At 38.9% G+C, this 27125-nt stretch overlaps 1 protein-coding gene across 1 annotated transcript in view; it reads left to right on the forward strand.

Moving 5' to 3' along the window:
- The window catches only part of LOC144291376 (uncharacterized), an 83963-nt gene extending 58958 nt beyond the window's left edge, over positions 1-25005 (forward strand). Inside the window, exons 20-30 of the mRNA XM_077860884.1 lie at positions 1678-1853; positions 3179-3340; positions 5140-5249; positions 6057-6246; positions 7471-7582; positions 10645-10820; positions 14101-14210; positions 14729-14918; positions 16179-16290; positions 20149-20322; positions 21553-25005. Coding sequence (XP_077717010.1) covers positions 1678-1853; positions 3179-3340; positions 5140-5249; positions 6057-6246; positions 7471-7582; positions 10645-10820; positions 14101-14210; positions 14729-14918; positions 16179-16290; positions 20149-20294 — 1484 coding nt within the window. The 3' untranslated portion in view covers positions 20295-20322; positions 21553-25005. The remainder of the gene's footprint in view (positions 1-1677; positions 1854-3178; positions 3341-5139; positions 5250-6056; positions 6247-7470; positions 7583-10644; positions 10821-14100; positions 14211-14728; positions 14919-16178; positions 16291-20148; positions 20323-21552) is intronic.
- Positions 25006-27125: the final 2120 nt, after the last annotated feature.

Below are 27125 nucleotides of genomic sequence, written 5' to 3' on the forward strand. Positions count from 1 at the left end.
TAGAAACTTCCAGATGTTTCTGGCAGTATTAGGAGATAGCATGGTATGATACAGTGTTTGGGAATTTTTTTTAACACAATTTTAAATGGATCCCACATCTATATTATATGATATATGTAGTTAAACGTATAATGCATAAGTATTAATTTCTACTTATAATATATAAATTTGCTCTGGTTGAAACCAGAGCATGCGACTTTTATTCCTGCTCCATCCTCTTTTTGATCAGTGGCTCTTGAGGCACCACAGGATTCCAGTGCTCTTTAAAATGAGTTGAAAGGAACCAGCATCATTGAGAGAAAAGGACTTGACTTGATGTCAATCATCTCTCCAGAGTACAAACTCCAGTGCCCCCATTTATCAGATATACAACCTTTGGCCAATTACTAGCTTGGTATCACTCTATTCATGCCTAAAATGCTGGATAAAAGTAATGTCTAAATCTTAGAAATGTTGTCAAGATTCAATAAGATAAGGGATGTAAAAACATTTCTAAAAAGCAAATATTAGAACTAGGAGAAGTTCCCCTGAGACTAGTGCGAGTATTATTTGAGCCTAGCTAATCACAGCTCACTGGCAACACCCCATTTTTTGTAAAACAGAGTTTAGATTCAGAACCTGGAGACACACATCATCAATCCCTCCATACTTTTGACATGTCTTAGTTTTACGACATATACCTCATTGTGTTGAGGGAAGCCTTTGGACAATCCGTGTCATCAGGAATTAAGATGAGTCTAGTGCCATGTCTGAGAATATGCTGGTGCAAGACAAGTGTTTGTTTTTCATGTCCTCAGTGACAGAAAAACAAACTGTTGAATCCAAGCCAGTGAGAGTGATAGTGATTTCCAAAAGAGCACAACTGCAGAATGCTACCAAGTCCCCATGTGGTCCATCCACCTACATGTCTACAGTTTAGTAAGTCACTGAAGACTGGAATCTCCATAATGACCCTTGACACTTCCTCTTTATCTCTTTTTCCAATGAATGAGAAATGAACCCCTTCCAAGACCCAGCTATTTCCATTTAAAGTTTTTTCCTTGGTCCCATATATTCATATTGAGGAAATCTTCCCACAAATTATCTCCTGTATCTTCAATGCCTATCATATCCTATGACATACCTTTTGAATTGTATTGTACTGTGTTGTATACTTTTATATGGATAATAAAAATCATTCCATAACTCAGTAGTTTACACAACCATTGCTTTGGTTATGATTCACATAACACTTCAGTGGAGACTCATCTGTGCAGTTCTGGTCTCAGACTGGATGTGAAAGCAGAGGATTTCCAAACTCAGCCTGATTTGGATACCAAATCCTTCTAGCTTTTAAAATCAGATCTGACAGCTGAACCCACTGTTCACTCCAGTAGAAAACAAACATCTACAGGTTCAGTGCCTCCTGTTGCATTGCAAAGACAGTAACTGATGGCACAGGAAATACTGACTTTCAATCTGATCAAGTCCCAAGGTTTAACCATCAGTGTGAAGGATATGGGCAAGAACTCAACAATGCCATGAGGATGCTGTTAGCCAACATCAGAACATGGAGAGTTCTACACAACAAATGACTCAGTTTCCCTCTTCTAGCCCTGCAATGAACACACTGTATAATGGTAATGGTGAAAATAAGGCTAAGTGAATTAAAACACACTAATCTCCCTTCTTCCTTAGATTCAGTCCAGAACACCTTGAAAAGCACTTCTTTTAGAGACTCGGCCTTTTGCCAGCTCATTGGCACTTCCCAGTACAACCAGTGCACAGCTCTACTGTCTGCAAAACCAGGACAGCTCTTTGGAGTTTCCCTTACGGATATCTTTGATAAGGACATCATGCCCTTACCAATACTGGTAGGTCTCAGTTAGGTCTTTTATTGCCTTCCTGAGGAGAGGGACCTCGGAGAGGCCAAGTGTTCTCATGCAAACCAACCCTCAAGTGGAGAAATCATTAGACAGTCCCTGGCTTTGGCTGAGAAGCTTTGCTAGTGTCATTTGATTTACCTACTGGAAAGTCATTTGGCCAATACAACAGAACGACGTTTTGTCCATTCCACTTGTTTCCACAGAGACCCATGTAGGCCTTGTTCAGATCAGTCAAAATGGACTCTGTGTGCATGAATCATCTTCACATTCTGCTATTGTCTTCCTGAACTCACAGTAGTCTCAGGTCTCCTTCAACTGAGTCTACTTAATCTAACAACTGAAAATATCTTACCTAAGCATAAAGACTCATCCTGAGGCATATATGAATCTGCTAATTCTAAAAGAGCATGTTAAATGACAGCCACAGAGTTTGGCCTGTGTTATCTCAAATCAGTGTAATGAATTGTCAGTGTGGAAATTTACTGAGTACCCAGTACCTCTGCAACCCTGCACTAGATTTGGGAATGTTATCCTAGGTGTGAAGAAATTAACCACGTTAGTTACATGCTTGCTACTTCCCCAGTCCTTGCATCACAGCAATTTTAGGGGAAGCTGGAACTATCATCCTCCACACTTTACAAATGAATTTGAAGCTTTCAGTACAGTTCGCATTTGCCCCAGGTCACACAATAGATCAGAAGCATAATAATAGGTTTCCGATCCCTTGGTCTATCAGACTCCAGCCCTTATTATCTTTCTACACTGCAGGGAGAGAACATGAAGATAGAGCAAAAGACAGTGAAGGACTCATGAAGGAAATGTAATCAGATAATAAGAAGAGAGCATTTGAGCTTTTTTTTTTTTTTAAAGAGGAAGGGAAATAGAGATAGTAGGAATGGAGGATACAATCACTTAAAGAGGAATCAACAAATGGGAAATGAGTATGGGAAAAAGATTTCCATACTTGGGGAAGAGCATCTATGTAAGGGAATAAGGAAACAAGACTGGTAAATTAGGAGACAGGCGAGGATTCCACAAAGGCCTTGAAACACGGAAGTTTGATTTAAAAGGGTAAATTCAATGAAAAAAAATCTGATTAAAATAAGTGATTACAATGTTTCAGTGTATGACTCTAAGGTGGATTTTGGGTAGAAACTATAGAGAGACATTGACTAAAGAATCTAAATCGACTTTACTCCTTCCAGCTCTAAAACCGTATACCATCACATAGCCTAGCTCTTTCAAAAAGGTAGCAAGCTTTTACTCTGGGCTTGGGATATGAAATGCCATATACTCTTCTTTTTTTCTTACAGGATATGCTTTCCTTTATCAATGAGAAAGGACCACTCACAGAAGGCATATTCAGAAAACCAGGTAGTATAAAGTCATGCGGAATCCTAAAGAAGAAACTGAATTCTGGAGACAGAGTGAGGCATTACAGCAAATCTGTTCTTGTGGTAGCATTTGTTTTAAAGGTGGGGAAAGTTCTAGCTTTATCCACACATGAGTAAGTCAAGCTGTGATTGGTGTCTTTCATTATGATTGCCCAAGGAGCGACATGGGCAAAACTGATTAAGAGCTTCTCAAACTGGAAAACACTTCATGAATTCAAAATTTAAGGAAGGTACTGTAGGAGTTAAAAGCCCCATACATTAGAAATACTTTCTGTTTTCACCACACACCACCCACCTGAAGACTTCATGCAAAATACTAATACTAATATGACTACTAGTAATAATAAGAAATTTCAAAATATACACTGACACCTACATAATGTTTACCAAAGCAAACATCTGCTTTTGATGACTTCCTCACCACACTCCTAATGAAGGCAGTTTCCAAAAGAAAACTCATATGAAACATTTGAAGATAGGTATAGAAGTTCACAATAGTAAGCACATGTTTACTTTATGAGGAATCTAAAAAAGGCTCAGTGAGGCAACCAATCATTCTTAACCATCATTGTCTCATTGTCTCCTGTTTCTTAGTGCCTTTTATAAGTCATGGAGGAAGGATTTTGCCATTTGTGTCTCCTTTCACCACATCCTAGGCATCCTTTAGTTAATATTTGAGATGTCTATCCCACCATCCAAGGTTATAACGACATGGTAACCACCTCTAGCTACATGCCTCTTTCGATAAATCTATCTTTTGGAGTAGGTGCAACAGACAAAAGTACTTTGGTATTCTGAAAATTCAGTAGATCGACTCAAGAAATAGATTAATTTGGAAATTATACAGCTACATCACAGATGTCCCATTCTATTGCTAAAATGGTAATGGAGAAAGATGTGAGAACTAGAATAGAGAATTTAATCCATCTACCTTGGCACTTGCTAACAGCTCTCAACAAAACTATGTCAAGGCAGTAATGATGACACTCTTAAAACCAAGGTCATATGTGGTCCTTCCTTGTCACATTTGGTCTTTGCTTGTCCCCCATTACTGTTTAACTATATGAAAGATAGCAATAGTCTCTGACCACTACTACACTGGGCTAGAGTAAAACACGCCAGTAAATATATATATAGGCATCAAGACACAAGGAAAAGAATGATCATCCATTAGGCACTTGAATACCATGATAAGTGTTTCCCTCTTGAAGGTGCACACATACAATTGATGTTTCTTGCAAGACTTAGTAGGGTCTTTTCTATTTCCGTGTTATAGGCACAGACTAGGAAGATGGTGACCACGTGTGCATAGAGTTCTTAGACATTTCTGAAGCTTTCCCTACCTAAAGTTGACTAATCTTTGTGGAGAATCAGACTCTGCAACCTTGGCCTGAATAGTATCATGTCAAACTCTCTGGAGAATTGGTCTACACTAGAAATGAATACATCCTCAGGACCATCATGAGTTTGCCATTAGACTCTCTACTTTTGTATAGTTCAGGAAAGGAAGAATGATGCAATTATGAGAGTAGCTTTTTTAGTAGTTTGCATAAAAGCACACAAAAGAGTAAGTTCCATATGATGGAAGGGAGCTTTGTCTTCCTTTCCAGTGAAGGCTATGCTCTGCTTTGATGCTTTCATTTTTGTCAGAGAAAATCCACAACCTGCTTTTGCATGTACAAGTCAATGGAGAGTCAAGCTGACCCCCATGTGGGTCACAGTTTGGGTATCTATGAAGGAAGTAGGAACTCAACTGAAGTTTTCAACTAAGTGTTTTCTCTGTGATATTTCCAATATATATTTTGTATTATATATGCATATATATGTGTGTGTGTGTGTTTCTGTGTATATTTGTGTGTATTTTTTTTTATCCACATAAGGATTTTCTTGAAAATATCGAAGGAAGTTTACTTTCATCGGACCTCTATGAAAAATGGCTTGGTGTTCTTGACGAAGTGACTCAGAAGGAAAAAATAAATGCTGCCCAGAGGTAATGATGCAATAATTACTCTACTCTGGTCATGGCTCAGAAATACAGCCAATATACCATTACAAAATATTGGTTTCCTTCTTGCCACTTTGACCATTAAAATAACATTCAATGCCAAATGGTTTCTTTTTTTTAATAATAAATTTATTTGTAATTGGTGTTCAATTTACCAACATACAGAGTAACACCCAGTGCTCATTCCGTCAAGTGCCCCCCTCAGTGCCCATCACCTATTCACCCCTACCTCCTGCCCTCATCCCCTTCCATCACCCCTAGTTCATTTCCCAGAGTTAGGAGTCTTTATGTTCTGTCTCCCTTTCTGATATTTCCCACACATTTCTTCTCCCTTCCCTTATATTCCCTTTCACTATTATTTATATTCCCCAAATGAATGAGAACATACAATGCCAAATGATTTCAATTCTTCTCACCCACAGAGGCCAGTTTCAGAATACAGGCATGCCTTATGGCTATTATTGCTCTTCTCCTGACCTTATTAAGTAGACTCCTTAGTCATTGTACAACTTCTGAATATATGAAACTGGTAGACAAGTCAGTGGCTTAAGAGAGATGCCAGAGCATCAACAGCCCATGGTATAACCTTAAGTTTGTCAAATATTTAACCAGAGAGGGTTAGCTCAGAAATTGAATTTGGTAAAACATTTTTGTGTATGTTCATGCCTGGAACTCTGCTACAGCAGGTTGCATACTAGATCTAGTAAGATGTTCTCTGCTTTCCGTCTCTATACTTCCAACTGCTAAGTGCAATGACTTGCCTTATTCAAAAGTGCATCTTTCTGACTTTAGGCTTCTAACACAGCTGCCAAAAGCGAATGTTGTTCTCTTGCGATACCTTTTCGGTGTGTTATACAACATTGAGCAACAATCCTCATCCAATCAGATGACAGCTTATGATTTATCAGTGTGTATAGCCCCAAGTATTCTTTGTCCACCTAATTCCTGCAACTTGGAATTGGAAGACAACTTCATTAAAAAGGTAGAGAGATCTCTCATATGTGTCTCATATGGGGTTTAGAATCCATGCTTTGAATCTGAAATGTGTAGTAGTAATTGCAAAGGATCAGTTCTGAAAAGTGCACATCTTCATTGCCTTCCTTGGAATAGCAGAGATCTTTATCCTACTCTGGTGGAATATGGGAAGGGGTGTTGTTAAATTGCGAAATATAGAGCAGTTGAGTCGCTTCTTTCCCATCCAGGAGATTCAATACTAGACTGACTAAACAAAAGAAAGAGAAGAGTGGCATAATATGATAGAAAAGACCTGGGCTCCGGAGTTTGACAAGCCGAGGTTCAACTCTCAGCCTGATCCTTGAGGGGGGAGCTTGTAACTTTGGGCAAAGCCATGGTTTCCTCATGACACAATGGTAACAAGACCCAGCTCCTGTGGTCGTTACTGGCACATCCTAGGTGATTCAGTCACTATGAGCGCCCATGGCTCCAAACACATTGGCCTTGCTCTGCAAGTTGTGGCTCATTTAGAATAATACTTGGCTACTCTTTTGCCTCTGCTACATCAGACAGAAACTAGTTAGATATTCCAGAACATCCTAATGAAGCCACAGATGCCTAATAAGATGACAGCTTTTCCCCAAGCTCATGCCGAGAGCCAGCATTAGGCAAAGCAAGACATGAGAAGGGACTGCGGTTAGACAGACCGACATGTTTTCTCTCCAGACCTGTGATTTTTACTCAAAAACAAAACAAAACATCAAAAAAAAATCCACAGGAATATCCTCTTTCCAAAAAACATTCTTCCCTCTTTAAGAAATGGATTTCATAGGATTTTGTCTATGCTTTACACATTTTAATCAGATATTATCCTAAGTTACAACCCAATATTTTCTGGAAGTAAAATTTTACACAATAAGTAAAGTTAAGAAGGTAGGTTGCTTTGAAAACTATTCTAGTTTTAAAGATGTAACCATTGGTATCACAATGTTAGGTATGAAATTAGGTGACAAATTAGGACTTTAGCCCACTGACTAGTAGAATTTTAAAATCTGTACCCAAAGTACAACAGAAAGTATCACACTAAGTTATTTTATTAGAGAACTTGGGTTTCTATATATTATTATCAACTCTGAATTGTTCATAGAAGTCTTTCACATTTTTGGTTAGATCCAAGGTCTATAAACAAAATGTGACTTATAACTCTTCCGTATAAAAAAGAGCACCCCATTGTGTTCTTTTTGCATTACAGGCTTCTCTTATACAGTTTTTGATTGAAAATTGCCTCAAGATATTTGGAGAAGACATCACTTCTCTCTTGGGAGAGAATTCAAAGAGTTGTCATAACAATGAGAAGGCTGCAGGTACTGTGAATAGTTTAATAGGCTTTAGGGAGACACAGACAGCAAGGTTGCCAGGGGTCATGGCAGATACTTAGCCCTGTTCTGGAGCCCAGAGCATCCCCAGGGCAATGATTCCCAGCTGCTCCTTCTCTGAAGGCTGGCTAGCAGGTCAGGGAGGTTTCACACTGTTGGAAACCCAAGAAAGCATAGAAACTTCAAGACATTTCTGGCAGTATTAGGAAATAGCATGGTATGATACAGTGTTTGGGGATTTTTTTAACACAATTTTAAATGGATCTCACATCTATATTATACATGTTGTTAAGCATATAATGCATAATTATTAATTTCTACTTATAATATATAAATGTGCTCTGGTTGAAACCAGAGCAGGGGGGTTTTATTCCTGCTCCATCCTCTTTTTGATCAATGGCTCTTGAGGCACCACAGGATTCCGGTGCTCTTTAAAATGAGTAGAAAAGAACCAGCGTCATTGAGAGAAAAGGACTTGACTTGATGTCAAACCTAGGTATTTGTGTATTGGCGCTGGCTCTCAATTGGTCCCCATGTCTTCCATAAGGTAGCTTCTCCTCCTTTCATATGGTGGAGGAAGAGTTCCCAGAAGCAAGAGGGACTTTTCAAGAGTTAATGTGGGAGAGGACTGTGCAAAGGACCACGCCAAAGGTGGTGGTTTACAAGATGAGGAGGCATTATTTCTTAAGACCACACATCATAAAACTCACAGCAACACCAGTACACGCATATCCTTTCCTTCACTGGCTTTTCCTCCTCAGTTCTGTACACCAGCATTTCCTAAGGGGTATTCCAAGTAGGGTAGGAAGAATCTTTGAAATACTAACTCATTTATTTTACCTGAGATATTCCTTCCCTCATCCTTCTTCCTGTCTTAAGCTGCCTTAAGAGACAACTCACCTCCTCAGGGAATAGAAGCAAGAGGAGAATATGAGGAAAACGGTGCTCTTTGATGCTTATGAGTCTTAAAGACTTAGCTTTCTAGGAAACAGAAATGATTCATGGCATAGAGTAGAAGATTTATGTGGCAATCGCAAGGGGAAAAAGCCCAAAACCACTAGGTAGGTACATGGGATATCTGTACCATTTCCTGCATGGAAACCAAATGGAAGCAGAAATTCCTCACAGAACAGTGAGCTGACATGTCTAAGAACAATGGGGCCCTCTATGTCCATGCAGAGTTTCTTATACCTCAACATGGAACATGTATCTCCATCAGTCCCAGAAGAGTATGGAAGAAAAAGGAAGCCACTGGGTGTGAAAGACATGCCTCAGCAATAGGAGTACAGGCCAATTTCCCAGGACCAGAGAGCAGTCTGGACACTGCAGCGGCTATTTATATACATCAATGACACAGAGCAATCAGATAAGTGCACTTCACCATTTTACAACCTGTCTGGCACCAGAACACTCCAGAACAGACACACTCATGGGGGCAATTAAGAAAACCTAAATCTCTACCAGTCTCGGAACAGAGAACCAAACTGGACAACAAGTGAGCTATTTAGAACTACAGAACTGTACATTTCTGACTTACGCCAGTGTATAGACGGAGATTGCTATCAGTGCATATAGAATATATGATCCATGCATTGTTTTCCCTTTCCCAGAAAGGGTTCTCTCGTCAAATAGGCTTGGGAAATTCATATTTTCCTTTTGGAAGTCAAATGCACCAGTTTTTCCCAGATTTATTTGACATTATTCGACCCTTTTGAAGCGACCCCATTCATTAATGATCCTGGGAATATTTATTGCCTTGTGCCGAGTAGTATCTTATATATTTAGTTTAACTTGGTGTAGGCAGCATCATTTATGTTACAGTTGAGCAAACCAAAGCTTTAAAATGCTGAGCTTCCTAAGTGGCAGAACCAGGATGCTTCTGGTGCAGTGCTGGCCCCACATGAGTGGAGGTGCTGATGGACGTACTATATCCCAAAAAAGCCAAATTGCCCCGTGTTTAAGGTTATTTGGTGAAATGTTCCTCATCTTTTTATCCTTCGACAGCTTGTCTCATCTGTTGACTCTTAAAGCAATCGGTTATTTAAGCAATGTTAAGATATCTTCAAAGGGAAACATTCACAGCTGAGCAGTAGAAATTTGAACTCAGCTTCTCACTGCTGATCTCCTTTTCTTTGGAAAGTTCTTCCTTCAATAGGGAATGTTGAGTAATTAAAAATCATCTCTGGAAACTGGTGGTCTATCAATGCACTCCTAACCTCTTATTGTTTTGCATTTTCTATGTTTTCTTTCAAGCCTTGTACGTTTATGTAGGTGTATATACACATGTATGTTTGAGTGTGTGTGTGAGGAAGTGTGTTTCCACACTTCATTGTGGTTTAGGCTCTTTTCAGTAAATGTTAAACATATTTAACCAAAAACATCATCTCTGGGTGGGTTGGTGGGGTTGACAAGAGAACACAGACACCACCACATAGCCAGCATGTAATGACTACTTCCCAAGGACCCTGACTGCAGAAAGTCATCCTTGAAGATGGCCCAGAGCAGTGGAACCAGAGAAGTAGGGGTCAGGCAGATTGTGTCCTGAGAGGCAATTCCTTTGGATGGTAGAAACTTGAGCACTCAGAAACCCAAGGAGAGAATCTGAGGCTGAGGGGAGCCTCGCTGTGAAAGCACAGGATTAACAAACTCAGCTTGATTTGCATACCAAAAACTTATAGCTCTTAAAATCAGAAAAAAATAAAAAAATAAAATCAGATCTGATACCTGAACCCACTGATCACACCAGTAGAAAACAAACACCTACAGTTTCAGTGCCTCCAGATCAGTGTAATGGCAGTAACTGATGGCAGAGGAAATAATCACTTTGAGTCTGATCAAGTCCCTAGGTTTAACCGTCAGTCTGAAAGTTATTGGCAAGAACTCATCAATGTCATGAGGATGCTGTTAGCCAACATCAGAACATGGAGAGTTCTACACAACAAATGACTCAGTTTCCCTCTTCTAGCCTCTACAATGAACATGCTGTATAATGGCAATGGTGAAAATAAGTCTACGTGAATTAAAACACACTAATCTCCCTTCTTCCTTAGATTCTGACCAGAACACCAAGGAAAGCAGTGCTTTCACAAACTCGTCCTTTGGCCACTGTGCTGGCACTTGGCAGAACAACCAGTGCACAGCTGCACCGTCTGAAAAATCAGGACAGCTCTTTGGAGTTTCCCTCACGGATATCTTTCATAAGGACAACTTCCCCTTCCCAATACTGGTAGGTCTCAGTTTGGTCTTTTATTGCCTTCCTGAGGAGAGGGACCTCGGAGAGGCCAAGTGTCCTCATGCAAACCTACCCCAAATGGAGAAATCATTAGACAGCACCTGGCTTTGGGTGAGAAACTTGGTAGTGTCATTTGATTTACCTACTGCAGAGTCATGAGGCCAATACACTGAACGACGTTTTGTCCATTCCACTTGTTTCCACAGAGACCCATGTAGGCCTGTTCAGATCAGTCAAAATGGACTCTGTGTGCATGAATCATCTTCACATTCTGCTGTTGTCTTCCTAAACTCACAGTAGTCTCAGGTCTCTTTCAACTGAGTCTACTTAATCTAACAACTGAAAACATCTTACCTAAGCATAAAGACTCATCCTGAGGCATATATGAATCTGCTAATTCTAAAAGAGCATGTTAAATGACAGCCACAGAGTTTGGCCTGTGTTATCTCCAATCGGTGTACTGAATTGTCAGTATGGAAATTTGCAGAGTACCCAGGACCTCTGCAACCCTGCACTGGATTTGGGAATGTTATCCTAGTGGTGGAGAAATTAACCACGTTAGTTACATGCTAGCTGCTACCCCAGTCCTTGCATCACAGCAATTTTAGGGGGTAGCTAGAACTATCATCCTCCACACATTATAAATGGATTAGAAAATTTTCAGTACAGTTCGCATGTGCCCCAGGTTACACAATAGATCAGAAGCATAGTAGGTTTCTGAACTTTTGGTCCATCTGACTACAGCCCTTATATCTTTCTACACAGTAGGGAGAGGACATGAAGATAGAGCAAAGGACGTTGAAAGACTCATGAAGGGAATGTAATCAGAGAATAAGAGAGTATTTGAGCTTTTCTTTTAAAGAGGAAGGGAAATAGAGATAGTAGGAATGGAAGATACAATCACTTAAAGAGGAATCAACAAATGGGAAATGAGTATAGAAAAAGATTGCCATATATGGGGAAGAGCATCTATGGAAGGGAATAATGAGAAAAGACTGATAAAGTAGGAGACAGGTGAGGATTCCACAAGGCCTTGAAACATGGAAGTTTGATTTAAAAGGGTAAAGTCAATGAAAAAAATCTGATTTAAATAAGTTATTACAAAGTTTCAGTGTATGTAAGGTGGATTTTGGGTAAAACTATAGAGAGACATTGACTAAAGAATCTAAATTGACTTTACTTCTTGCAGCTCTAAAACTGTATACCATCCGATAGCCTAGCTCTTTCAAAAAGGAAGCAAGCTTTTGCTCTGGGCTTGGGATATGAAATGCCATATACTCTTCTTTTTTTCCTACATTATGTGCTTTCCTTATCAATCAAAAATGACCACTCACGGAAGGCATCTTCAGAAAATCAGCCAGTATAAAATCATGCAGAATCCTAAGAAAGAAACTAAATTCTGGGAACAGAGTGAACTTGGACAGTGAATCTGTTCTTCTGGTAGCATGTGTTTTAAAGGTGGGGAAAATTCTAGCTTTATCCACACATGAGTTACTCAAGCTGTGATGGTGTCTTTCATTATGATTGCCCAAGAACCAACATAGGCATAACTGATTAAGAACTTGTCAAACTGGAAAACACTTCATGAAATCAAAATTTAAGGAAGGTACTGTAGAAGGTAAAAGCTCCTTACATTAGAAATACTTTCTGTTTTCACCACACACCTCCCACCTGAGGACTCCATGCAAAAGACTAATACTAATGTGACTACTATAATAATAAGAAATTTCAAAATATACATTGACACATACATAATGTTTACCAAAGAAAACATCCTGTCTCTGATGACTTCCTCACCATGCTCCTAATGAAGGCAGTTTCCAAAAGAAAAATCACATGAAAAATTTCAGAATAGATCTAGAAGTTTACAATAGTAAGCAAATGTTTACTTTATGAGGAATATAAAAAGGCTCAGTGAGGCGACCAATCATTGTTAACCATCATTGTCTCCTGTTTCTTGATGCCTTTTACTTTATAAGTCATGGAGGAAGGATTTTGCCATTTGTGTCTCCTTTCACCAGATCCTAGGTTATCCTTTTGTTAATATTTGTGATGTCTAGCCCACCATCCAAGGTTATAACGACACAGTAACCAGCTCTAGCTACATGCCTCTTTTGATAAATCTAACTTTAGGAGTAGGTGCAATGGACAAAGGTAGTTTGGAATTCTGAAAATTCAATAGATCGTCTCAAGAACTAGATTAATTTGGAAATTATACAGCTACATCACAGATATCCCATTCTATTGCTAAAATGGTAATGGAGAAAGAACTGAAAACTAGAACAAAGAATTTAATCCATCTACCTTGGCACTTGCTAACAGCTCTGAACAAAACTATATTAAGGCAGTTATTATGGCACTCTTAGAACCAAGGTCATATGTGGTCCTTCCTTGTCACATTTGGTCTTTGCTTGTCCCCCATTACTGTTTAACTATATGAAAGATAGCAATAGTCTCTGACCATTACTACACTGAGCTAGAGTAAAACACACCAGTAAATATATATATAGGCATCAAGACACAAGGAAAAGAATGATCATCCATTAGGTACTTGAATACCATGATAAGTGTTTCCCTCTTGAAGGTGCACACATACAATTGATGTTTCTTGCAAGACTTAGTAGGGTCTTTTCTATTTCCGTGTTATAGGCACAGACTAGGAAGATGGTGACCACGTGTGCATAGAGTTCTTAGACATTTCTGAAGCTTTCCCTACCTAAAGTTGACTAATCTTTGTGGAGAATCAGACTCTGCAACCTTGGCCTGAATAGTATCATGTCAAACTCTCTGGAGAATTGGTCTACACTAGAAATGAATACATCCTCAGGAACATCAGGAGTTTGCCATTAGACCATCTACTTTTGTACAGTTAAGGAAAGGAAGAATGAAGCAATGATGAGAGTAGCTTTTGTAGTAGTTTGCAAAAAAGCACACAAAAGAGTAAGTGCCATATGATAGAAGGGAGCTTTGTCTTCCTTTCCACTGAAGCGTAGGCTCTGCTTTGATGCTTTTGTTTTTGTTGGAGAAAATCCACAACCTGTTTTTGCACGTGCAATTCAATGGAGAGTATGAGGTGAACTCCGTGTGGGTCACAGTTTGGGTATCTATGAAGAAATTAGGGACTGAACTGAAGTTTTGAACTAAGTGTTTTCTCTGTGATATTTCCAATATATATTTTGTATCATATATACATATATTTGTGTGTGTGTGAGTCTCTACATCTGTGTGAGTGTGTCTGTTTGCATGTATTTATTTATTTTTCTAACCACATAAGGATTTTCTTGAAAATATCGAAGGAAGTTTACTTTCATCGGAACTCTATGAAAAATGGCTTGGTGTTCTTGACGAAGTGACTGAGGAGGAGAAAATAAATGCAGCCCAGAGGTAATGATGCAATAATTACTCTACTCTGGTCATGGCTCAGAAATACAGCCAATATACTATTAGGAAAATATTGGCTTCCTTCTTGCCACTTTGACCACTAAAATAACATTCAATGCCAAATAGTTTCAATTCTTCACACCCACGGAGGCCAGTTTCAGAATACAGGCATGCCTTATGGCTATTATTGCTCTTCTCCTGACCTTATTAACGTGGACTCCTTAGCCATTGTACACCTTCTGAATATATGAAAATGGTAGACAAAAGTCAGTGGCCTAAGAGAGATGCCAGAGCATCAACAGCCCATAGTATAGCCTTCAGTTTGTCAAACATTCAATTGGAGTGGGTTAGCTCAGAAATTGAATTCGGTAAAACATATTTGTATACATTCATGCCTGGAACTCTGCTACAGCAGGTTGTATACTAGTTCTAGTAAGATGTTCTCTGCTCTCCATCTCTATACTTCCAGCTGCTAAGTGCAATGGCTTGCCTTATTCAAAAGTGCATCTTTCTGACTTTAGGCTTCTAGCTCAGCTGCCAAATGTGAATGTTGTTGTCTTGCGGTACCTTTTTGGAGTGTTATACAGCATTGAGCAAGAATCCTCACCCAACCAGATAACACCTTATGATTTATCAGTGTGTATAGCCCCAAGCATTCTTTGTCCACCTAATTCTGGCAGCTTGGAATTGGAAGAGAACTTCGTAAAAAAGGTAGGGAGAGCTCTCATATGTGTCCCCTGGGGTTTAGAATCCATGCTTTGAATCTGAAATGTGTAGTAGTAAATTGGATGGATCAGTTCTGAAAAGTGCACATCTTCATAGGCTTTCTTGGAATGGCAGAGTTTGCCATCCTTCTCTGGTGGAATATGGGAAGGGGTGTTGTTATAGTGGGAAACACAGAGCAGTTGAGTCACTTCTTTCCCATCCAAGAGATTCAATACTAGACTGACTAAACAAAAGAGAGAGAAGAGTGATGTAATATGGTAGAAAAGACCTGGGCTCTAGAGTTTGACAAGGCAAGGTTCAACTCTCAGCCTGATCCTTGAGGGGGGAACTTGTAAACTTGAGCGAAGGCATGGTTTCCTCATGACACAATGGTAACAAGACCTAGCTCCTGTGGTTGTTACTGGCACATCCTAGGTGTCTCGGGCACTATGAGCACCCATGGATCCAAACACATTGCCTTTGCTCTGCAAGTTGTGGCTCATTTAGAAAAATACTTGGTTACTCTTTTGCCTCTGCTACATCAGACAGAAACTAGTGAGATATTCCAGAACATCCTAATGAAGCCACACATGCCTAATAAGATGGCAGCTTTTCCCCAAGCTCATGCCAAGAGCCAGCGTTAGGCAAAGCAAGACCTGAGAAGGGACTGCAGTTAGACAGACAGACATGTTTTCTCCCCAGCCCTGTGAGTTTTTACTCAAAAAAAAAAAAAAGAAAAGAATAGAAAAAGAAAAAGAAAAAGAAAAAGAAAACATAAAAAAAATATCCACAGGAGTATCCACATTCCAAAAAAATATTCTTCCCTATATAAGAAATGGATTTCATAGGATTTTGTCTATGCTTTATACATTTTAATCAGATATTATCCTAAGTTACAACCCAATATTTTCTGGAAGCAGAAGTTTACAAAATAAGTAAACTTTAAGAAGGTAGGTTACTTTGAAAGCTATCCTAGTTTTAAAGATGTAACCACTGGTATCACAATATTAGTTATTAAATGTCACAAATTAGGACTTTAGCCCACTGACTAGTAGTATTTTAAAATCTGTACTCAAAGTACAACAGAAAGTATCATGCTTTCTTATTTTATTAGAGAACTTGCGTTTCTATATATTTTTATCAACTCTGAATTTTTCATAGAAGTCTTTCACATTTTTGGTTAGATCCAAGGTCTATAAACAAAATGTGACTTCTAACTCTTCCATATGAAAAAGAGCACCCCATTGTGTTCTTTTTGCATTACAGGCTTCTCTTATACAATTTTTGTATGAAAATTGCCTCGGGATATTTGGAGAAGACATCACTTCTCTCTTGGGAGAGAATTCAAAGAGTTGTCATAACAATGAGAAGGCTGCAGGTACTGTGAATAGTTTAATAGGCTTTAGGGAGACACAGACAGCAAGGTTGCCAGGGGTCATGGCAGATACTTAGCCCTGTTCTGGAGCCCAGAGCATCCCCAGGGCAATGATTCCCAGCTGCTCCTTCTCTGAAGGCTGGCTAACAGGTCAAGGGAAGTTTTACACTGTTGGAGACCCAAGAAAGCATAGAAACTTCAAGACATTTCTGGCAGTATTAGGAGATAGCATGGTATGATACAGTGTTTGGGATTTTTTTAACACATTTTTAAATGGATCCCACATCTATATATATGATATATGTAGTTAAACATAAAATGCATAATTATTTATTTCTATTATAATATATAAATTTGCTCTGGTTGAAACCAGAGCACGGGACTTTTATTCCTGCTCCATCCTCTTCTTGATCAGTGGCTCTTGAGGCACCACAGGATTCCAGTGCTCTTTAAAATGAGTCGAAAAAAACCAGCATCATTGAGAGAAAAGGACTTGACTTGATGTCAAACTACCTCTCCAGAGTACAAACTCCAGTGCCCCATTTATCAGCTATACGACCTTTTGCCAATTACTCTAGCTCGGTATCACTTTATTCATGCCTAAAATGTGGATAAAAATAATGTCTAAATCTTAGAAATGTTGTCAAGATTCAATAAGATAAAGGATGTAAAACACATTTCTAGATGGCAATGAATAGAACTAGGAGAAGTTCCCCTGAGACTAGTGCGAGTATTATTGGAGCCTAGCTAATCACAGCTCATTGGCAACACCCCATTTTTTGTAAAACGGAGTTTAGATTCAGAACCTGGAGACACACATCATCAATCCCTCCATACTTTTGACATGTCTTAGTTTTACGACATATACCTCATTGTGTTGAGGGAAGCTTTTGGATAATCCGTGTCATCAGGAATTAAGATGAGTCAGTGCTGGTGTAAGACAAATGTTTGTTTTTCGTGTCATCACTGACAGAAAAACAAACTGTTGAATCCAAGCCTGTGAGAGTGATAGTGATTTCCAAAAGAGCACAACTGCAGAATGCTACCAAGTCCCCATCTGGCATGGGTCCATCCACCCACATGTCTATAGTTTAGTAAGTCACTGAAGACTGGAATCTCCATAATGACCCTTGACACTTCCTCTTTATCTCTTTTTCCAATGAATGAGAAATGAACCCTTTCCAAGACCCAGCTATTTCCATTTAAAGTTTTTTCCTTGGTCCCATATATTCATATTGAGGAAATCTTCCCACAAATTATCTCCTCTTTCTTCAATGCCTATCATATCCTATGACATGGTTTTTGAATTGTATTGTACTGTGTTGTGTTGTATACTTTTATATGGATAATAAAAATCATTCCATAACCTAGTAGGTTAGACAACCATTTCTTTGGTTATGATTCACATAACACATCAGTGGAGGTTCATCTGAGCAGTTCTGGTCTCAGCTGAGGGAACTTGTGCACTTGCAGTTAGCCTGCAGCTCATCTGGAGCTAACCTAGGTGTTTGTGTATTGGCGCTGGCTCTCAATTGGTCCCCATGTCTTCAATAACGTAGGTTCTCCTCCTTTCATATGGTGGAGGAAGAGTTCCCAGAAGCAAGAGGGACTTTTCAAGAGTTAATGTGGGAGAGGACTGTGCAAAAGACCACGCCAAAGGTGGTGGTTTACAAGACGAGGAGGCATTATTTCTTGAGATCATACATCATAAAACTCACAGCAGCACCACTACCGCACATATCCTTTTCTTCACTGGCTTCTCATTCTCAGTTCTGTACACCAGCATTTCCTAAGGGGTATTCCAAGTAGGGTAGGAAGAATCTTTGAAATACTAACTCATTTTTTTACCTCAGGTATTCCTTCCCTCATCCTTCTTCCTGTCTTAAGCTGTCTTAAGAGGCAACTAAATCACCTCCTCGGACATAGAAGCAAGAGGAGAATATGAGGAAAAGGGATCTCCATGTTGCTTATGAGTTTATCAGAGTTGGCTTTCTAGGAAACAAAAATGATTCGTGGCATAGAGTAGAAGATTTAGGTGGCAATCTCATGGGAAAAGCCAAAACCACAGGGTAGGAATATAGGATATCTGAACCTTTCCCTGGATAGAAACCTAAAGGAAGCAATAATTCCTGACAGAATAGCAAGCTGACATGTCCAGGAAAGATGGGGCACTCTATGTCCATGCAGTTTCTTATACCTCAACATGGAACACATCAGTTAGTAAAAGTATCTCCATCAGTCCCAGAATAGTTGGAAGAAATAAAAAACCACTGGGTGTGAGAGACATGCCTCAGCAACAGGAGTACACACCAACTTCCCAGGATCAGAGAGCAATTTGGACACTTCAGCAGCTATTAGTATACACCAATGACACAGAGCAACCAGATAAGTGGCACTTCACCAATTTACAGCCTCCCCGGCACCAGAAGACTCCAGAACATAGACACACTCATGGGGGCAATTAAGAAAACCTAAATCACTACCAGTCTTGGAACAGAGAATCAAACTAGGCATCAAGTGAACTATTTAAAACTACAGAACGGTACATTTCTGACTTATGCCAGTGTATAGATGGAGATTGCTATCAGTGCATATAGAATATATGATCCATGCATTGTTTTATCTTTCCCAGGAAGGTTTCCCTTGTTAAATAGGTCTCGGAAATTCTTACTTTCCTTTTGGAAGTCAAATGCCCCAGTTTTCTTCCACATATATTTGACATTATTCCACCCTTTTGAAGTGACCCCTTTAATTAATCATCCTGGGAACATTTATTGCCTTGTGCAGAGTAGTGGCCAGGTGTTTAAGGTTATTTGGTGAAATGTTGCTCATCTGTTTATCCTTCGACACCTTGGCTCATCTGTTGACTCTTAAAGAATTCAGTTATTTAAGCAATGTTAAGGTATCTTCAAAGGGAAACATTCTTTTGAGCAGTAGAAACTTTGAACTCAGCTTCTCACTGCTGATCAACTTTTCTTTGGAAAGTTCTTGCTTCAGTAGGGAATGTTGAGTAACTAAAAATCATCTCTGGAAACTGGTGGTCAATAAATGCATTCATAACCTCAGGATACCTTGTTTTCCTTATTCTATGTTCCCTTTCAAGCCTTGTGCTTGTGTGTAGGTTTATATATACATGTATGTTTGAGTGTGTGTGTGAGGAAGTGTGTTTCCACACTTCATTGTGGTTTAGGCTCTTTTCAGTAAATGTTCAACCTATTTAACCGAAAACATCATCTCTGGGTGGGTTGGTGTGGTATCACAAGGGAACACAGCCACCACATAGCCAGCATGTAATGACTATTTCCCTTGGACCCTGACTGCAGAAAGTCATCCTTGAAGATGGCCCAGAGCAGAGCAACAGAGAAGTAGGGTCAGGCAGATTGTGTCCTGAGAGGCAGATCCTTTGGATGTTAGAACTTGAGCACTCAGAAAGTCAAAGAGGAAATCAGGCTGAGGGGAGACTGGCTGTGAAAGCAGAGGATTACCACACTCAGTTTGATTTGCATACCAAATCCTTCTAGCCTTTAAAATCAGATCTGACACCTGAACCCACTGATCACTCCAATAGAAAACAAACATCTACAGGTTCAGTGTCTCCTGTTGCATTGCAAAGACAGTAACTGATGGCACAGGAAATACTGACCTTCAATCTGATCGAGTCTCAGATCAGTCTGAAGGATATGAGGAAGAACTCTTCAACACCATAACGATGCTGTTAGCCAACATCAGAACGTGGAGAGTTGTACACAACAAATGACTCCGTTTCCCTCCTCTAGCCACTACAATGAACATGCTGTATAATGGCAATGGTGAAAATAAGGCTAAGTGAATGAAAATACACTAACCTCCCTTCTTCCTTAGATTCAGGCCAGAAGACCACTAAAAGAAGTCTTTTCAGAAGGTTAGCCTTTTGGTGCTGCGGTGGTATTTGCTGGAACAAGTGCACAGCTGAGCCTTCTGCAGAACCCAGAGAGCGCTTTGGAGTTCCCTCTCGCGGATATCTGTAGTAATGACAACTTGCCCTTCCCAATTCTGGTAGGTCTCAGGCTGGTCTTTTATTGCCTTCCTGAGGAGGGGGACCTCAGAGAGGCCAAGTGTTCTCATGCAAACCTACCCCAAATGGGGAAATCAATAGACAGCCCCTGGCTGTGGCTGAGAAGCTTTGGTAGTGTCATTTGATTTAGCTACTGCAGAGTCATGAGGCCAATACAGCAGGACAACTTTTTGTCCATTCCACTTTTTCCCAGAGGCCCGTGTAGGCCTGTTCAGATCAGTCAAAATGGACTCTGTGTGCATGAATCATCTTCATATTTTCCCATTGTCTTCTGAACTCACAGTAGTCTCCGGTCTCTTTCAACTGAGTCTACCTAATCTAACAACTGAAAACATCTTACCTAAGCCTAAAGACTCATCCTGTGCCAAGTATGAATCCATGAATCCTAACAGAATATGTTAAATGACAGTCACAGAGGCATCTTCAAAAAATCAGCCAGTATAAAATCATGCAGAATCCTAAAGCAGAAACTAAATTCTGGGGACAGAGTTAACTTGGATAGTGAATCTGTTCTTGTGGTAGCATCTGTTTTAAAGGTGGAGACTTCTAGCTTTTTCTGCACATGAGTATGTGAAGCTGTGATTGGTGTCTTTCATTATGATTGCCCACGAACTGACATAGGCATAACTGATTAAGAACTTGACACACTGGAAAACACTTCATGAAATCAAAATTTAAGGAAGCTGCTGTAGGAGTTAAAAGCCCCTTACATTAGAAATACTTTCTGTTTTCACCACACACTGCCCACCTGAAGACTCCTTGCAAAATACTAATACTACTATGACTACTAGTAATAATAATAATAATAATATTATTATTATTATTAATAACAATATAATATCAGTCCATTCATCCCTAAAATGTGGATAAAAATAATGTCTAAATCTTAGAAATGTTCTACAGATTAAATAAAATAATATATGTAAAATACATTTCTGAAAAAGCAGTTAATGGAACTAGGAGAAGTTTCCCTGAGACTAGTGTGAGTATTATTGGAGCCTCGCTAATCGCAGCTCACTGGCAAAACCCAATTTTGTTAAACGGAGTTTAGATTCAGAACCTGGAGACACATATCCTCAATCCCTCCATACTTTTAACATGTGTTCATTTTTTCTTTAGTGTAATCCATATCATTAGGAATTAAGATGAGTCTAGTGTCATGTCTGACAGTATGCTGTTATAAGACAAATGTTTGTTTTTTATTTCATCAGTGACAGAAAAACCACCTGTTGAATCCAAGCCAGTGAGAGAGAGAGAGAGTGATTTCCAAAAAGGCACAACTGCAGAATGCTACCAAGTCCCCATCTGGCATGGGTCCATCCACCTACATGTCTATAGTTTACTAAGTCATTGAAGACTGGAATCTCCATAATGATACTTGACACTTCCTTTTTCTTTATTCTTCCCATGAGTGAAAAATGAACCCCTTCCACGATCCAGCTATTTCCATTTAAAGGTTTTTCATTGGTCCCATATATTCATATTGAGGAAATCTTCCCACAAATTATTTCCTCTATCTTCAATGCCTACCATATCTATCATATTACATAGTTTTGTATTGTGTTGTGTTGTATGTATTTATATGAATAATAATCATTCCATAACTCAGTAAGCTTGACAACCATTTCCTTTGGCTATGATTCACATAACACTTCAGTGGAGGCTCATCTGAGCAGTTCTGGTCTCAGCTGAGGTCACCAGTGCACTTGCAGTTAGCCTCAAGCTCCTCTGGAGCTTACCTAGGTGTCTGTCTATTGGCGCTGTCTCTCAATTGGTCCCCATGTCTTCCATAAGGTAGCTTCTCCTCCTTTCATATGGTGGAGGAAGAGTTCCCAGAAGCAAGAGGGACTTTTCAAGAGTTAATGTGGGAGAGGACTGTGCAAAGGACCACGCCAAAGGTGGTGGTTTACAAGACGAGGAGGCAATATTTCTTGAGACAACACATCATAAAACTCACTGCAGCACCAGTACCACACATATCCTTTCCTTCACTGGCTTTTCATCCTCAGTTCTCCACACCAGCATTTCCTAAGTAGTATTCCAAGCATGGTAGGTAGAATCTTTGAAATACTAACTCATTTTTTTACCTCAGGTGTTCCTTCCCTCATCCTTCTTCCTGTCTTAATCTGCTTACAAGGCAACTAAATCACCTCCTCGGACATAGAAGCAAGAGGAGAATATGAGGAAAATGGAGTTCTTTGCTGCTTATGAGTTTTACAGATTTAGCTTTCTAAGAAACAAAAATGATTTGTGACATAGAGTAGAAGATTTACGTGGCAATCTCATGGGAAAAGCCCAAAACCACTAGGCAGGTACATGGGATATCTGCACCATTCCTGGATGGAAACCAAAAGGAAGCAGAAATTCCTCACAGAATAGTGAGCTGACATGTCTAAGAGAGATGGGGCCCTCTACATCCACGCAGAGTTTCTTATACCTCAACATGGAACAGATCAGTTAGTAAAAGTATCTCCATCAGTCCCAGAATAGTATGGAAGAAATAGAAAGCCACTGGGTCTGAAAGACATGCCTCAGCAACAGGAGTACAGACCAATTTCCCAGGACCAGAGAATCAAACTAGACATCAAGTGAGCTATTTAGTACTACAGAACTGTACATTTCTTACACATGCCTGTGTATAGACTGAGAGTGGTATCAGTGCATATAGAATATATGATCCATGCATTGTTTTCCCTTTCCCAGAAAGGGTTCCCTTGTCAAATAGGTTTGGGAAGTTCATGCTTTCCTCTTGGAAGTCAAATGTGCCAGTTTATTCCACATTTAGTTGACATTATTTGACTCTTTCGAAGTGACCCCATTAATTAATGTTCCTTGGAACATTAATAAACATTTCTCTAAATTTATTTCTTTTTTTTTTAAAGATTTTATTTATTTATGATAGTCACACACACAGAGAGAGAGAGAGGCAGAGACACAGGCAGAGGGAGAAGCAGGCTCCATGCAGGGAGCCCGATGTGGGATTCGATCCCGGGTCTCCAGGATCGCGCCCTGGGCCAAAGGCAGGCGCCAAACCGCTGCACCACCCAGGGATCCCTCTAAATTTATTTCTTAAGTCATAGTTTAACATTCCACTCCCTGCTTAGAAGCCATCAATGGATTTCAATAAATCTTTGGTGTTTTCCTTTTTTTGTCCAAAAAAAAAATCTCATCTTTAAAATCCTCCCCAATGCAGCCTGCTCTAGTAATTAGTATTGTCTTCACTCTTTCCCAGTGCAGATCCTTTAGTTTAGCTGGGTCAGACATATCCTTGGTTCCTGAACACAGCACACTCACTTTTCTACTATAATTCTCACCTCTTCTTGGACTCTGCATTGCCACACACTATGTAGGCTAGCCATTTGGGTTCTCCAATCCCAGTAATTTCACAAAGCCTTTCTGATCTCAATTTAATTTTTTCTTTATAAAATATGAGCACCTAACCCTACTAGACAGTGGCTCACATGCTGCTTTGACCATCAGGAATTATGCTGATGTGTTCATACGTTATACAGAAAATCCAAATTCCTGAGGTAAACAACTGTATCTTGTGTTAGTTTTATAGTACTTTTAAAGCCTGGCTAAATGTCTACTCAAAAAAATGTACGAATTAATATGTTCAATTTTCTAAGAGTATAGAGATTTTATAGAGACTGGTAGAAACTGCAAGTTTTAAAACATGAGGTTGAACACAGCACATGAAATTTTAGGGGGCGACAATAAGACATAGGTTTGAGTAATTGTTTTAGATATGACTTCACAGGCTGAGTCACATGTTCTTGGATAGACTATTTTTATTCATTATACAAACAACGTGATATTGGTGTGATATATTTGGGAATAATTGCATGTTTGTATGAAATTTAAATATCAACAATCCAGAATAAAAGGGGCAAAACACATAGCTGGGTAAGGCATCTGTGAGTTTTTAAACCAAGGAAGATATTGGAAAAAAAGGAAAGAAAGAAATTAACAAGAAGAGGAGATAGAAATACAAGGAGGTATAGAAAAGCTGAAACAACTAATTTGTCAATTGTGACTCATAGAAGAGATTTCTGACATAGGGAAATAGTTAATAAATGTTAGTTTTGCCCTCAGGATACTCCAGCATAATATCTCTGAGAACAGCAATTCATTTCTTAATTTTGAAGAAAAGATCCTGAGAACTCTGATAAACTGTAAAAGGATCTAACTGCATAATCTAGAATGAGTGACAGGCAATTAGGTGTTCCCCATTGGCCTTTACCATACCTGGGAGTAAGATGTGTGTAATCATTAGTTAATATGCACTTAGTGATACAGTTAAGGTTAAACATGTCTAAAAGTAAAATAAAGGTACTTAGAATGACTATCTTACTTTATTCCAGAAAGAAAGTTACTCACAGGCTACCAGTATAAGAAAACTATTTCTCAAAATTGGTGGATCAATTACCATGATGAATCTCTCTCTCTCTCTCTCTCTCTCTCTCCCTCTCTCTCTCTAATAACACTCAGTTTTTATTCATACGAGGAACATGTAAGAATTTGGTGAATGGAATATATACCAGTACAAGAAACCAGCTTTTTTTCAGAGAGCACTGAACAATGCCTTTTATATTTTTCTGTAATTCTTTCTATGCTAGTCGAATGGGCCAATAAATACTCTGAAGATTTATAGTGGATGGTGACTATTTTCCAGTTTTGTTTTGTTTTACTTACCCATAGCATAACTGGTGCTACGAGCAAATTGGTTTCTTCATAGTCTTGGGCCTCAATGTCAGTATTAATTTAGTTGGCTTACTCTTTTAAAGAATGAAGTCATTCCTTTGTCAAATAAAAGAAACAAGTAGAAAAACCAAACTGCCAAAGGAAAATTGTAATTTCTTAAAGTGGATAAAGAGAAACTGCTTTATAAGAATGGGAGGTTTTCCAAAATGTAAAAGTATAAAACTAGTTGGGAAATAAATAAACAAAACAAAGCAACACCATCCTCAGGATAATAATTATCTCTGTGCAAGGAAAGACTAGGATTAGGAGAAAGGGGAAAGAAAGAAACTCCAAGCACACATACATCAATTTAAATTCTTGGAAGATTTAAAAATGCTTACACTTCACCATGTGCTTCATACTTCTGAAGAACATGTTGTAGGTAACTTGATCATATAAATATCTACCACATACCCATGCATACACAAACGCACACATTGAATTGTATATGTAAACATACAGAACACTGTTAAATGAATAAGTAAACAAACGACAGAAATTTTAAGATTTTGTATTTATTCATAAGATACCGATAGAGAGGCAGAGACACAGACAGAGGGAGGAACAGGCTCCTCACAGGGAGCCAGATGCGGGACTCGATCCCCAGACCAGGATCACACCCTGAGCCAAAGGCAGGCAGGTGCTCAATCGCTGAGTCACCCAGAGGTCCCTAAAGTACAGAAATTCTTAGCATTCAGCAATTTTATCTGTGATTCCTCTGTATTGATGATCTGGTTCACTCAGTCCAAGTGGCTGAACAGTAGTACTCCATTATATGATGATACATTTATGTGTGTACACATCTAGTCAAACTTTCTAGAGGCTTACCTAGTTTATTAGCTTTCAAAGAAATTGATTTTTTAAATCATCTCCATAAATGTTTTTCCCAGGCTTATTAATTTGTGTTTTGTTTTTATAATTCTGTTGCTTCAACTTTCTTACTCCTTTGATTTCTTCATCTAGCTTCTTGGATTAAATGCTAGCTAATTGTAGTAAATATATTTAAGACTATTCATAACTTCTAAGTATTGCTTTAGCTATACCTCACAAATTTATTTTTCATATTTTAGTTTGTTGATAAAACCATTACAGTTTATGATTTTCCTTGTGAAGTCTTTTTTAACCTAGTCATTATTTAAGCTTTTGGGTTTTTTTTTTTTTTTCAGATTTTCTAACCTGTAGGATTTTAATTACTAGCTGTAATAGTTAATTTCTAATTAAACTGCACTGTAATCAGATAATATGGTTTGAATAACTATGACTCTTTGTGACTGAGAGTGTACAGTTAATTTTATAAATATTTAAAATGTTGCATGCATGCTTTAGGAGAATGTGTATTCTCTGTTGTATTCTCTTTTGAGTGCAGGGATATGGAAACTCACAATTATGTCATACGTGTTACTCAAATTCTCTATATATTCTCCAAATGTGCAGTTTCTGAGAGAGGTGTTAAATTTTGCCATTATGCTTCTGTGAGCTTTTTTTAAAATTTTTATTTATTTGTGATAATCACAGAGAGAGAGAGGCAGAGACATAGGCAGAGGGAGAAGCAGGCTCCATGCACCGGGAGCCCAATGTGGGACTCGATCCCGGGTCTCCAGGATCGCGCCCTGGGCCAAAGGCAGGCGCAAAACCACTGTGCCCCCCAGGGATCCCTCTGTGAGCTTTTCACTTTTATTTTGTAATTCTGAGTTTTCGTAGTTGCTGGCTTTTGGTGTTTTATGGTTTAAGTCTATATTATTAGGCACATACAAATTTATAATTTCTATAGCCTTTTCATGAATTATAAATTATAACTTATTTGCTTTATTCGCATTAATGCTTCAACTTCATACTCGCCTTTGACAGATATTGTTGCACTAGCTTTTTTTTTTGGTTCATATATGCTTAGTCTATTTCTTTTTTTTCTTTTTATATTTTCTGTTTTAGGTTGTGTGTGTAGATGTGTCCCCTGTAAGCAGCATATAACTGATTTTTTATATCCACACTGATAATTTCTGATATTTATTAAAGCGATTTAATCTATTACATTTATTGTCAT

This window comes from Canis aureus, chromosome 20 (genome assembly GCF_053574225.1).
Source record: "Canis aureus isolate CA01 chromosome 20, VMU_Caureus_v.1.0, whole genome shotgun sequence".
In the NCBI taxonomy this organism is placed as follows: Eukaryota; Metazoa; Chordata; class Mammalia; order Carnivora; family Canidae; genus Canis; species Canis aureus.